The 15,013-nt window shown below is 28.1% G+C and overlaps 2 protein-coding genes across 2 annotated transcripts; both read right to left on the bottom strand.

The window, feature by feature from the left end:
• Positions 1-1,449: 1,449 nt before the first annotated feature.
• Positions 1,450-4,933, bottom strand: LOC106777494 (protein C2-DOMAIN ABA-RELATED 9). Its single transcript, XM_014665066.2, has 3 exons — positions 4,664-4,933; positions 4,466-4,561; positions 1,450-1,759 (listed from the first exon to the last, which is right to left on the bottom strand). The coding sequence occupies exons 1-3, from the start codon at positions 4,775-4,777 to the stop codon at positions 1,454-1,456; spliced, it is 516 nt and encodes a 171-aa protein (XP_014520552.1). The 5' UTR covers positions 4,778-4,933; the 3' UTR covers positions 1,450-1,453.
• A 2,590-nt stretch (positions 4,934-7,523) lies between these two features.
• LOC106777503 (protein C2-DOMAIN ABA-RELATED 9-like) lies at positions 7,524-13,876 on the bottom strand. Its single transcript, XM_014665076.1, has 3 exons — positions 13,754-13,876; positions 8,482-8,577; positions 7,524-7,829 (listed from the first exon to the last, which is right to left on the bottom strand). Exons 1-3 carry the CDS (start codon positions 13,874-13,876, stop codon positions 7,524-7,526), a joined length of 525 nt encoding a protein of 174 aa, XP_014520562.1.
• Positions 13,877-15,013: the final 1,137 nt, after the last annotated feature.

The raw sequence follows: 15,013 nt of genomic DNA, 5'->3' as shown, positions 1-15,013 counted from the left end.
TGTTAGGTTTTTCGTATATTTATTTTATGGAACATTGTAGAATACATTGACGGTGGAAAATATAATTAAGGTGTAACGTATCTTCAAATGATAATTTGATTTTTTTATTTAAAAATTAACTATATTATACTTAAATTTTGATAAAATAAAAGTATAAATTAAAGAGAAGCGTATCATATGTTATTTATCCTTGTCTAACATAGTTAATTTAATTATGATTATTTTATTATAAAACATAGGTGTAATATTAACAACATCATTACATATTTATATTTATATTAGAATGTTACACCATATAATTTACAACAACTTATATATTTTATAATACTTTCCATATCCTATATTTAGGTATGAAGGTGGATATGTTTGGCTCAATTTTATGTTTTCTAGAATGTCACAGAATTTAGCATATTCGACATATCTATCTAATTAAAGTGAGATTTTAAATCCTTTTTTCATATAAAAATAATAATACAGATAAGTGAGACAAATGTCATGTAAACTCAACATATAAAAATAAGATAAAAAAAAAGAGTAAATTCTTTTAAATCTATCAAATTTATCTTTATATTTTATAAAGATTTGAATTAATTTTATAATGATTAGTCAAGATAAATGAGTTTTATTATGACCACAAAGAATAACCTAAGAATTATCTTAAGTAAAATTTACTCATTTAAATCCTGAAGTTTATATCTCACACTATAATAATCAAATCTATATTTATCTTAAACTTTATTTTTAAATTTCAAATTTATTAAAAAAAAAAACAATGATGACTGTTCAAATAAATTGGCTAAAAATAAAAATGCAATCCTTTGTTTTGTGCCTTCAATGCTTTCTTAGACAAGCTTCTCTTGCCTTTGAAACATTCGTACCAGACTGAATTTGTAATCTTTTTCTTGAGCTTCTATTTGGTCATAAAAAAGATGTATTCTTTACCTTATTTTCATCTTCTTTTCCTTGCACTTGGTTGAGATTAATATTGGGTCAAAATGAACCTGTTTAAGTTGTCTTTGTTTCATAGTTTTTTAGGATTTGATAAGATTGTTGGGAATCCAAATGTGAATTTAAGTCTCACATTAAATAGAAATGAAAAAATAAAAAACTATATAAATATGAAAAACCTATTAATCGTCTTTAAGGTTTTAGATAAAGAATGATGCCAATTTTTTATATGATTGGACTCAGATTATATTAATGTTTGTGTCTCTCTATTAAACTCCTTCCTTGATAAATTTAATAAAGATCATGAACACAGATAAGCGTACCAAGTTCAAAAGAAAAGGAAAAACAAATACTTGTATTAATTTATTTAATCTTAAAATATATGCAATCTCTTTTGATACAAGTTAGCAATCCCAAGAATATGAGAAAGTTTACATAAAAAATACCTATATTAATATATGCAGTTGGGAGCTTAGATTTGAAAGTTTGATATATGAAAAGATGGTCAAAGTTTTATATGTGATAAGCCCCTGAAACCAACAACATCAACCCACTGAATTTGCACAACCAGTTCACCCCTCTCAACATTTTTCAATCTCAAAATCATTTTTTGAACAATATCACCATCATTCCAAACACAACTGCTCTCTTCAGCAAGATAATTACTTCTATTTGGTTGGATCCTCTTCACTGCACAACCATTTGGGAGGTTTTTCAATTCCATCTTCTTACACTTAAGAAAGGGTATGAAGTCTATTTCTGCCTCACCCATTTTGTCATCCACAGTGAAAGTGTCTTTGTCATAAACTGTCTACATACAAAAACAAAATGCAAAATATTCATCATATATTGATTAAGTAATTTTAAAAAAGAGACTATATATTTAATTTAATTTTACAAAATTAATTTATAAAGTAAGATTTAAATTTACTTATAAATTCGTCTTCCTTTAATCAATAATGTTAGATCTCTAACAAAAATAATGAAAAACATATTTGTTAATTTAATTTTTTATTTTAAATTTAGAAAACATAAAAGCTTAAAACTTATAAAGTTTTCAAATATTAAAGATAAACAAGTTGTATTTAAAGAAAACGAAAAATCTTATTTTGGTTAAAAGAAGGTTGGTGAAAAATATAATTGATCAAATGCTATCTTTTGTATTCAATTTCTTACGAGTTTTGATTTAAAGAACAAGGTAATTATTCCATGCTGAAATAAATTACTTGTTGGGATAGTGGTTTGCATAATTATTCTAAGCTTTTGGAAAACAAAATATTCTTACGCAATTAATTACAACATTGAATTAGCAGATTCTTTGGAATAATGGGTTAAACAATGTAAAATGAATTAAATTAAAAACATCATAAACACGTTCACTTAGTATAAAAAAATGAACGTCATAATTGATAAACGTAATAATCAACAAAACCAATTATACGGTCGTTATAGAAAAACTTATAAATATTAGATGGTTCTACTCAATTAATGAAAACAAAAATAAAAAATAGTTAGAGAAAGAAGCGTAAATTTTGAGATATACATATACTCAAAATCTGACAAGTTATATAACAAGGGGAAGTAGTTTTCTATGTAGATTAATTAAATCCTAATGAAAAATAGAATTTTTATGTCATATAATTTACAGTTTATTATAAAAACTAAATATTAAAAAAGCATGATCATATTTTTGTAAATAAGAGTGTATGGTATGTAATAGAGACCGAACGGTTAATGTTTATGATCGTTGAATCTGTATACTGTAGCAGTAGCACTGATCAATCAGGTCAAAGGGTTTTTATTAATGTTGGGTCATAATTGAGTCATCACTTATTTTATTATTGGACCAATAGTCTAACCGAGGATAAAATAATCAAAGATATCTGATTAAAGATATTGATAAATTGTTTATGAGCAAGTGACCAAAAAGGTAAATGTGTTTTTATTTTATTGGGCTTGAATCAGATTAGATCCATGAGATGACCTATAAATATGAGGTCAAGGTCAATAACCAGGTACGCCCTACTGAGTTCACAATACTCAATTACAATAAATACAAAACTTTCATTTGTGAGAAAAAGCTCCTTCAACAAACGCCTAACTTGAGCGTCGGAGTGCCTTTGTAGGTACTCCCCCCCCCCCCCTCGATCAAGATTAGAGTCCACTTAACGACCAATACTGAATGCAACTGAGCGGTCAAATTTAAAACATGAGAAACTTGAGGAAGAAACAACAAGTCTCAGCAAGTGGGAGCAAAAAAGAAGGCAGGCGGTCATCCGAACACCCAAGTATAATCATTACACCCCCTCAACGCACCTAGGGTAAAAGTTCTTGAGGAAGCTCTTAATAATGAACTTTTTACAATCCGAAAGAAGTCTTCTCCAAAAGACGCTGACGAAAGGAAAAGTTGTCGGTTTCATCTAAACCGAGGACATACTACAGAGGAATGTGATGTGTTGAAAGATGAAATAGAAAGGCTCATCTGATGTGGCCATCTGCAGAAATTTGTAGAAGAAGAAGGAACCCGAATAAGAATTCCTCCCAAAGAAAAATCTTAGCGCAGGGAAACCAAACGGTTCTATCAAAAAGTCGAACGAAGGCATAAGCATAGTCGCAATCGCAGTCTCAGCCAGAGTCGCAACCCTGACCGTAGAGTTCTTCGACGCATCGACTAGAAGATATGATAAAAAGTCCTTCCTAACATGTGGAATGCAACGAATCTCAAGTTTACTTTAGTTGAACATTACTATCATGTTTATTTCAATTTCCTCGAACATGGACTTTTGTTGTTTAAATTCTTTTATTAGAACAAACACTTATGACATTACTATCACATTTTATCACATGTATTCGGTCAATCAATCTTAGAGAACTGTTCGTAAAAGTTAAAGAATGTTCCAAAGCGAACTTCTAGGATTTTCAATAAAGAAAAAATAAGAGAAAATACTTTTTAATGAAGAATATTCTGCAAGTTTTTTATTTCTTTTCCTTTGTTTTTTTTTTTTTTACTTTTTATTTTAATAGTGAATTTTTGTGTTATTACTTTAATACTTGAAAGATCGCATACCACTTTTTGAGAAGAAAGTGAACATAAATAGAATATTTTTATCATCTTCATTTTCAATTATTTTATAACTAATCTTTAACTGTTTTTTCAACGTAATCGAGAATCTCTTAAAACTTCTTTAAAAAAATTTAGCTACTTGGTAAATCAATTAATTTGAAAGTAGAAATGAAATTATATATATAAAAGTTTTCTAAACAAAAGATCTATAAGAAAAGTAAGCCTACATTTTTATAACAAGATAAAACTCTTTGCAAAAATATATAGATGAAACAAGATAAAACTCTTTGCAATAACATATGGATGAAATTATGTAACACGATAAAGAAATTCAGATATTGGTGAAAAGAAAAACATAATACAAAATTAATCATTGGGTCACGTATTAGTATAAGATACAAAGTTATATTTGAATTTGGATTACGTATTAATGTAGATTGCATGAGAACTTACCAGATGTAATGGGGTATTAACATCCTTTACGTAAAGGGTCATTTCTTCATCCCACGTAGGATTGCAGTTGTTTTTTATAACACGCGTCTTCAGCTTCTGCATGAGTTATGAGATAAATGTTTAGACTTATATAAAACATGTTTAAGAAGATGATTATTGATTAAATAATGAAGGTTTGAAAGCAAAAGAAATGTAAACCTGATCACCCATTATGACGACGACATAAGGATCACTTGCACGAGAATCACGAATTGCAAGATCAATTCCTTTTATGATTCGAAGTTTGAGAATACCCAACACATCATTGTCCATTGAAACACACCTTCTTCTTCTTCTTCCTTAAAAAACAAACACTTTGATGTCTAAACACAAGATAATCTTTGCAAATCTAGTTGCGTTTTTTTACCAAGGTTTCATTTTTATTTTTAACAGTTTTCGCTTACATTCCAAATGTCTGGTTCCTCCTGTTTCAAGACCCTACAAGCAGGCTCAATCGAACACAATGGAAGGTAATTTCAGTTTTTAATTATTTACTCTATTCTTTTCACTTTAATTTGATATCATACGAACTATACTTTTTATTTTCTTGACCATAAGTAATATAGAATAAGATAATAATCTTGTAACTTCTTAATGCTACTTACAGTGATAGTAAAAGGTATAATTTTTTCATCATGTTATTTATTATATTATATTGATGTTGTATGTGTAAATTTTTTAATGATTTTGGTAAACTGAGACGTACTCAATTTTGTATTCAAGGGATATCTCGGTTTACCGAACACAAATATTAAATGAGATTTGATTATCGATTACAAGATTCACATAGATTTGTGCTACATTCAAGGTTTAATCTTTGTAAGTGAAATAATAGAAATACAAATTGAGATAAATAAAATAAGATATGGAAGCTTAAGAATGTATAAGAACCATAATCAAACTCAACCTAAACTATGAATCTCAAATTTACTTCTTATAGTGAAAGTAATGATACGAGAAGTTTGAATCAATTATTCTGTTTATAATAAAAGAATAATAGAAACATAATTGTGAAAAAAAAACACACACATTTGAATTCTAATTTTAAAATTTTTCGACACTTGTTATAAATATCATTTTATTAGTATTGTTTAGACAATGTTTTTACAAATCAAGTAATGGATTGAAAGTAATTTCATCTAACCAAGAAATACAGACCCAACATTTAATTTGTAATTGGTTATAATTTGGTCTTGAGTTATTTTCCAATGAATATAAAATTGTTTTTCAATACTAAAAGGTTAAAGTAAAATTTTATCCTAATAAAATTGATGTTGAAGATTGTTTAAGTGTGAATTTAATGAAATAACAAATAAAATACTTTGAAACTATTATAATAAAAGAGTTAACTCCACTGCATTTTCAAAGTAGATTTATCATCAGTTAATAAGATTTTATTATTCAATTGTTTATTATTTTTTATTTTAAATTAATTAAAGTATATTTTTAATTAAATTGTCGAGGATCTTACTATTAATTAAAGTAGATTATCAATTAAAAGCAAGATATATCTACATTATTCATAATAAATTCAACTAAAGTAGATTCTAAATTAAGTCCAAATAGTCATTCTTTTATCTTCTAATCATATTAAAATTTACTTAATTAAAGTATATTTTTGATTAATTATTATTAAAGTTTTTATCACTAATCAAAATACATTCTCAATAGTAAAAATTCATTTATTTAGACTCATATGATCAATATGAGTATAGATTAAAACATCTCATTAATTGAAGAGGGGTGATAGATCATTCACTTTACATCATTAAGTACATATCAAGCTTATTTAATTGGAAAACCAATTCATGAAGATTGTTCCAATAGTTGCTTAAAATGGCATTGAGGAGATCTACCTTTTCAAATAGAACATTGTGTTCTTTTATTTCATGTGATATTTATGTAGCCTTTATTTCAACTTTTAGTATTTTCACGTGCATTTTTCATATATCCAGTTTGTAGTTAACTGTATTTGTAGATTATAATTGAAATTCTGGTTTGAAATTTTATTTACTGTATAATAACATGTTATATTTATATAATTTCTTTACTTATATTTTTGAATTTGTACTGGAAAAGTTTTGAATGTTGAAGTTGTGGATGGTGGTTTGATATGCACAAGTGAGGTGCTTCTGGAATTAATCAATTATTGCAAAAGAAAAAAATATCATTTTTTATACCGATTATTGTTAAAACAAATATAAAAAATCCAAATTTTATACTGGTTCAAGTCTCAACAAATATAAAAGTGAGACTTTTTTATACTTGTTCTAATAACATGTATAAAAGTGAGACTTTTTACACCTGTCCTAACAACAATAGGTATAAAAGTGGGATTTTCTTTGTACCAATTATAAAATGTCAAAAACTTTCTATACCTCTACTTCTATACATGTTCAAAAATTGATATAAAAATTCATTTGTTAACCCGTATAAAAAACTTTTTTTTTGGTATACTTATTCTACTTTCCTTCTTGATTTAAAGAAATGCAATCTTTATTAAATCGTCCACTTGTCTTGTTCGTCGTCCATTTGCCTTAAGTAAATCCTCCTTCCCTCGTAGACTGAGCGTGGAGAGCTTGTTCTTCACAATCTTTCTCAACATTGTGTGACAAAAGCTTCAACTAATACGATTCTAGCAGTCTTGTGACTCCTTTATCAACATTTTTTCTATATCTTTGAATTCTTTTATGGCTACCACAATGTAATCAAACTCTTGTGAGAGTGTATGCAATATCTTCATAATGTGAAAAGAACTTGTCGTTTTTTCTCTTACTCGACGTGATATATTTTCATAGTATATTTTACAAATAAGACAATAGTTTATTTACTTCTACAATTAAATAATATTGTTTTCTGAATTATAAACTATATAGGTTTTTATAGTTTTTCTAATAGCTAGCGTAAAAGTAATTAATACCAAGAGGATTTTGGTTTACAGTGAGATATGAGAAAAAATTGATAACCGAGAAACAATAGATGATGTTGGAGTTGCATTATAGGGATGGTGGAAGCAGAGTTAAAGATCTAGATGTGATAAGCCCTTGCAACCAATAACATCAACCCACTCTATTTCCACAACTATTTCCCCACTCTCAACATTTCTCAATTTCAAAACCATTTCTTGAATGATGTTTTCATTTTGCCAAATGCAGTTGCTATCTTTGGCAAGGCAATTAGTTTCATCTGGTTGAACGATCCTCACTACAGTACCATTTCGAAGGTCAGTCCATCTCATTTGCACACACTGAACATATGGTATTAAGTCTATGTCTGCATCTCCCATTTTGTCATCCCCTGAGAATGTGTCTTTGTCATAAACTGACTGCAAAACAATAAATGCAAAATTCATCAAAATCATTCAATCTAATGCCATTAACTTTTCTGATAGATATTATCAGAAGGAAAATATATCTTTAATAACTTTTTTCTGACAATCTTTTTATAATAATTTATGTGATAGTTTGTGATTGGTTCGTTTTAAATATACGAATCAATAAAACAGTAACATATAATCTGTTTTAATTTGATTGATTGGACGATTTCAAATTAAAACAAGAACTTTGATTTTTTTCTTCCAAATATACCCTTACTTTAGTTTTTTTTTAATTTGAAATCGTTCAATCACATTTTGACACGTGTGCAATGTCAAAATGATGTCAAAATATCATTTTCCTTTCTCAAAGGAAAATGAAATTTTGACACCATTTTTTTACACCATTTTGACACTGCACACGTGTCAAAACGTGGTTGGACGATTTCAAATTAAAAAAAGAACTTTGATTTTTTTCTTCCAAATATACCCATACTTTAGCTTTTTTTAATTTGAAATCGTTCAATCACATTTTGACACGTGTGCAGTGTTAAAATGGTGTCAAAAAACGATGTCAAAATATCATTTTCCTTTCAAATTGTTAAAATATCGTAGTCCTCGTATGAACTTTTATTTTAGTGTTGTAATTTGCATGAGACCTTACCAAACGTATGGGGGTTGTAACGTCCTTTATAGAAAGAGTCCTTTCTTCATTCCACTCAGGATTGCAGTTGTTTTTTTTAACGGAAGTCTTCAGCTTCTGCATAAACATGAGAATAATGTTCAGACTAAAATTATCCAATGATGCAAAACTGTTGCATTGAAAACATGTGTTTGATATTTAAAACAAGCAGCTTTTCAATCCCAAATGATCTTCCCAAAAAGACAACTTTTGTGTCCCAAATTTAAAAAATAATTTAAAATACAAATAGCAACATAAATATCATTTTTTTTATGTATAAATAATTGAACCATAAATAAAAAGTCAAAGAGTTTAATTATACAAATGCTATTATATCATTTCCCCCAAAAAAAAGGCACAAACTAATATCTTAATAACATAATTACGGTTGGGAAATTGAACAAAAGACTTTATAAGACAAATTTCTCAGTATAACTTAAAAAAGACTTAAAGAGAAAAAGGAGGATAAGTTTAAAGAATAACTCAATATTTATAATGTGGAATTCATGAGATTAAGTAAAGATCTTCATTATAAAAATACGATTATAAATGAATCTCTCTTATAGTATAACATACAAATTTATACTTTATAACCATCTCACCAAAATATGATGAAAAATCTTTTTTTTTTTTTCTCAAATGATACTTAACTCACTACCGCTTATCAACTTACTAGTTGGATTACTCAATTACTCTTTGTGTGTGTCCCTAACTCTCTCTAGACTCTTATTTATAGTTAATGCTTAAGGTTTTTTTATCAAGAATGATAGTGAATATTAAATGTTCTTCACCTTTTTGAAGATGAATATACATATATTCAAGAGTCAAAGAAATAATTCAAAGATGGAATAAACCTTTATTAGATAAGAATTGCATCCCTTAATTAAGGAGGAATGTAATTCAAAGGGTATCATCAGTGCTTGACTGTAACATCTTAGTTAAAATGTCAAATCAATTATCATTTGTGTAAACTTTTTTCAACAATAATTAGTCATCATTCAAAGTTTTCCTTATCCGAACATCAATATGATTTAACGGGAATGATAAGTGGAATTTTTAGCTAGTTGAGTTGTAATTTGATTGTCACAATACATCACAAAGCTTTCTTTATTGTGACTTAATTCACACAAAAAATTCTTCATCCATAGAGAGTCTCCTTACACGCTTTGAATCCTACAATGTACTTAACTTCAATGGTTGACAAGGCAATATATTTTTGAAACTTTGTCTGACACAACACAACACCCCCTTCAAAAATAGTTACATATCCAGATATGGATTTTGTTTTATTTACATCGCCTGTCATGTTAGCATCAATGTATGCTTCCCATTAGATATATTATCTTTATTTTATATTTATCTTTTATCTTTAGTTAGTTTGTTATTATTTTTATTTATATCTTGAGCTTAGTCCATATTTCTTTTATTATAAATAGACAACCCTATGTGCATATTGAACACAAGAGAGATTAATCTCATACATAGTTTTCACAAATTAATCTCATACATAGTTTTCACTACCGGCGGCAGCGCCATCTATCGTTGTTGGCGGTGTAGTCATCTACCGTCATTGTCTACCACCATTGTCTACCAATATCTTCTACTGCTACCACTATTAGAGTTCCAATTTTGACTGACGATCACACAATTTTGATTGTCTCGGCTAGGTGACTATCGTGTCGTCAATGACACCTTCATCAAAGCTCCTACACACTTTTAGTGCCTTTTGAAGTTGTGGGTCTGCTTCCTTTTTCGTCGTGCATGTGGCACATCTCGTCTCCTCAACGCTTTAAAGTGTTGATGTTCTTTTTCCTCTTTCAAGTTCGTTATGCGTGGTGCCACGTCCCGTCTCCTATCAAGTAACTATTCAAAGCATTGAGGTCGCTCTTTTTCCTTTTTCAGGTATCTTGATTGGAGAATCTTGGACTTTTAAGGTTTCTCTCTCCTATTCATCAATGACTTCTTTCGTTGTTGTCCCTTCTGACCTCTCTTCTGTCACCATTTCATTTGATCCGTCTATATATGTTTTTTCTCCCGTGGCAAAGATAACTTTTGTTACTTTATTTATAGCTGTGATGGCTCTTCAACATTGACCTCTTTATCCACTAGATGTCAACAATGCATTCCTCAACAACGATTTGCCAGAAGACATTTACATGGAACAACCTCCCAGATTTGTTGCTCAAGGGAGTCTTCTGGGTTGATATTTTATCTTCAATATCGTATTTGCAAATTATTAGCAATTTGGTGTCACTCAAGTGTAGAAGCAGATATTTTCACTAAGTCTTTATGGATTATATTAGTAACAAGCTTGGTACATACGATTTATATGCACTAGCTTAAGGGGGAGTGTTAGATATATTATCTTTATTTTATATTTATCTTTTATCTTTAGTTAGTTTGTTATTATTTCTTATTTGTTTTTTGGGCTTAGTTCATATTTCTTCTACTATAAATAGAGAACTCTATGTGTATATTCAACACAAGGAAGGTTAATTTCATACCTAGTTTTCATTATATTGCCATACCTTTTTATGAACACACAATGATAAACTGAAGTCTTTGAAAAGTTATGCTCAATCACAAAAGATTAAAACTTCTTATACCATTGTCGGGGGGCCTACTTCAATCCATGAAGACTTTTCTTTAAACCACACACTAAGTGTTCCTTGCCTGGTTGCTCAAACCCTTTTGGTATGCTCCATGTAAATTTCTTCTTCAAGTTCTCCATGAAAGAATAAAGTCTTAATGTCAAGTTGCTCTATCTTTAATTCTAGGCAAGCTATTAGACCTAGAACTACCTTTGTAAAGGGCATGTTCACTATTGGTGAGAAAATCTCTTTATAACATATTCCCTTTTTCTGATTGCAACCCTTTACAACGATTTAGGCCTTATATTGGGGCTTTGATTCCCCTTCGTCAAACTTTAGCTTGTATAACCACTCTACAAGCTCGTACGTTTGGTTCTCATGCAATGAAGTCATTTCCTCTACAAGCTCATACGTTTGGTTCTCAATTGATGAGTCTTTGGAGGAGTCTTCTCTAGTTTGATACTGTGTCTTCGATAATATTCCTTGAGAGAACCACAATATTTTCCACCATTGTCAAACCTTAGAAATTTTAGTTTCTTTATGGTCTCACGCTTCACCAAGTACTTGATCTTTAGTCTTTAACAAATATACCCAAACTCTTCTAGAGCAATCATCAATAAATGTTACAAAGTAATATACAACATCAAGAGATCTTTCAGATGGATCGTAAACATTTGAGTGAACAAGTTCAAAGATCTCCTTCCTCCTTAAGGGATCGTCTACTCTTTGAAAACTAACTTTGTACTACTTCCCAGCCAAACAATCAATATAAGATTTCAAATATTGCCCACTTATCCCAAGAAAATGGTCTTTGGTAAAGATTTACAATCTTGTGTCACTCATGTGACCTAATCGTCTATGCCACGAAACTTTGGAATCATTTACAAGGTTTGCTTCACTACTACAAATTCTTCCTTGCAAGATATGCAAGGATCCTTCTTTTAAGCCTTTGGCAATGATCATATTTCCTTTTGCCAACTTCTATTTTTCAACATTGTCTAGTTTCCCAATGCAAATAAGATTTAGATGCATGTACATGTCTCCCTCCTTTTAACAAGAGCTTACTTCCTATATTTGTTGACAATATCACATCTTCTATGTCAACGATTTTGCTCATAACATGGTTTCCCATTTTAACGGTGCCAAAATCTCCCTTCTTTTTATTTGAAAGGGAAACCTTCATGTGGACTTACATGGAACGATGCATTAGTCCATAAGTAATCACCATAAGCAACAATAAGATAATTATCTCTTTCAATGAGAAAAACCTCTTCCTATAATACGATAGAAAAGGATCTCTCTTATGAAGAGTAACATACAAACTCACCCTTTGAATGACTTACAACTATCTCATCAAGAAAAGATTCTCTGAATTATTCAACCCAGTACTACTCTTCTACTTACTAGTTTGATTACTCAACTATTCTTATATGTCTTTAACTCTCTCAAAACACGTATTTATATTGAAGACTTTTAGGTTTTTAGATCAAGAGTGATAGTGAACGTTAAATGTTTTTCAACTTTAGATAAATGTACATCTCTTCAAAAGTCAAAGAAATAATTTCAAAATCTTGAAATAAATTATTTATTTGTTACAATGCACAGAAATTGCATCCCTTAATTAAAGAGGAATGTATTTCCAACAGTTACTTGGTAACACAATAAATACCATCTCTTCCAAAACAAATGATTAGAAACAAATTCTTGTTTGTTGAAGATATATATAAATGCATGTAAATTTGATTTTACCAAAACTAAATTATAATATATATGAATGCATGCAAATTTTATTTTACTAAGTCAAGATTCAAGAAGTTTAAATTCTAATTTTTAAGATGTTTTGATATTAGTTTAGATTTATCTTAACGGAGTTAGTTAAGTTTATTTTTCATTCTTATAAAATTTTATCTATTTTTACTCTTAATGTTCTTATTTAACTTGAGGCGTTAGATATCATATTAATTAAATATAAGGCTAAATTGTACAAATAGCTATAAACTTAATCTTATTAAACCAATTTATGAATGGAAAGAGATTTAAATTTTAATTTCTAATATTATTTGATTAATTTCTTGATTTGATGAAAAGAATATACTCCCTCATTTCGTCAATTATGGTAATAGGAAACGACATATGTGAGTTTGACTATTTTAGTCCCATTACTCAAGTAAAAATGTTTCCTTATCCCATATTCTCCATATTACATTTTTAAATATTAAATATCAAGAAAGAAATTATAATTATATAAATATTTAAATCAAAATATTAATTAATATTTAAATAATATTGAAAAAAATGATTTCATCAGTTAAAGTTTTTTAATAATTAAAAACGGAAACAAACAAATGATTGAAATGGATATATATGGAGACTTTAAATTTTATATATGCTTATCATCATCCTAATACCAAATATAAAAATTCAAATATTACTATATTTATTATCAATTAAGTTAATATATATTCTAAAAACAACAATATCATGATATTCATTTGATATACAAAATAATAATCCTATATTATTTTAAAAAAAATAAAAATAAAAAGTATGAAAGAATAATATTAAATAAATATAAAAAAGTTAAAGTATCTGAAAGAATATTTTTGTTCTAAAAATGAAACTTTAACGGAAAAAAGTTTAGTGTAGAAATTAGAAGTTGGAACCTGATCGCCCATGCTGACGACGACATAAGGGTCACTGGCACGTCCTTTAATGGCATCGCGAATTGCAAGATCAGTACCTCTTTTAATTCGAAGTTTGAGAAGACCCAGAATACTATTGTCCATTGAAACACGACAATTTAAACAAAACAAACTGTTTCATATAATAACCTTTGGAAACCAAACATTTCAATGGTTTTTCATAGGTAGAATTGCTTTCAAAACAAATTAATAAAAGGAAAAGCTAAAGGTAAATAAATACGACTTTTATTTTTACAGCTAATTAAACGTGCGATCCACCCTCCTGCTTCAATACTAGCCTCTCGCCACCCTACAACCATGCCTGCATCCCATGCTAAGCTGCACTTTTTTTTTTTTCCTCATAAAAAAAAATAGATTTAGAATATAAATATAGCTTTTGTTATTAATATTTTTTTGTAAAATATGTTTTTAGTTGTTATATTTTAGAGCGATTTTGGTTTTAGTCTCTCTTTCAATACAATTTAGTCCTTCAACTTAAGAAAACTATGATTTTAGTTCTTTTTACCAAATTTTTTTAACTTTATTTGTTGTTTCAAATGCATTTCTAAATTAACATTGAAGCAAAAATGTGTCAAAGAGTGTAAACAATCCAAATACTATAATGAAACATGCTTGAAACAACAAATAAAATTAAAAAAATTTGATAAAAAAGAATAAAACCAAAAATTTCTAAAGTTGAAGAACTATACCTTAGAAAGAGGAATTAAAACCAAGGAACTAAAAACATATTTAACCCTATTTTCTTTTAATTATATATAATAGAGAAAAGATATTAAACTTTTAAAATTTTAAAGATAACTATTATTAAGATGATTTCTTATACTTTTTCATTAAAGCAGCGTTCTCTTAAAAAATATTAAGCTTGTTATATTTTATTATCATAATCTATTTTAACTTTATATATACATCTTATATTTTATTTTTTTCTTCAGAGTTAATTATGTTTTAAACCTGGTTCAGTTAATATTTTCAATTGAACTTTTGTAATATATTAGGTACTTTTTAATCGAGTTCCTCCAATTTTTCAGTTATATATTTTCAATGAAAACAAAAATTATTTATTAATTACAATATCAGTTTATATTGGTTATAAAATTTCATATTTTAGAATTAGAAATTGTAACATCTAAAACTTTACAATACAATACTTTTCATATACAATATATTAGGATTATACTTTTTATAAATATAAATTATTTTTATTTCTTAATATGTATGATT

This window comes from Vigna radiata, chromosome 11, assembly GCF_000741045.1.
Source record: "Vigna radiata var. radiata cultivar VC1973A chromosome 11, Vradiata_ver6, whole genome shotgun sequence".
NCBI lineage: Eukaryota > Viridiplantae > Streptophyta > Magnoliopsida > Fabales > Fabaceae > Vigna > Vigna radiata.
This window is presented reverse-complemented; position numbering and strand designations above follow the sequence as displayed.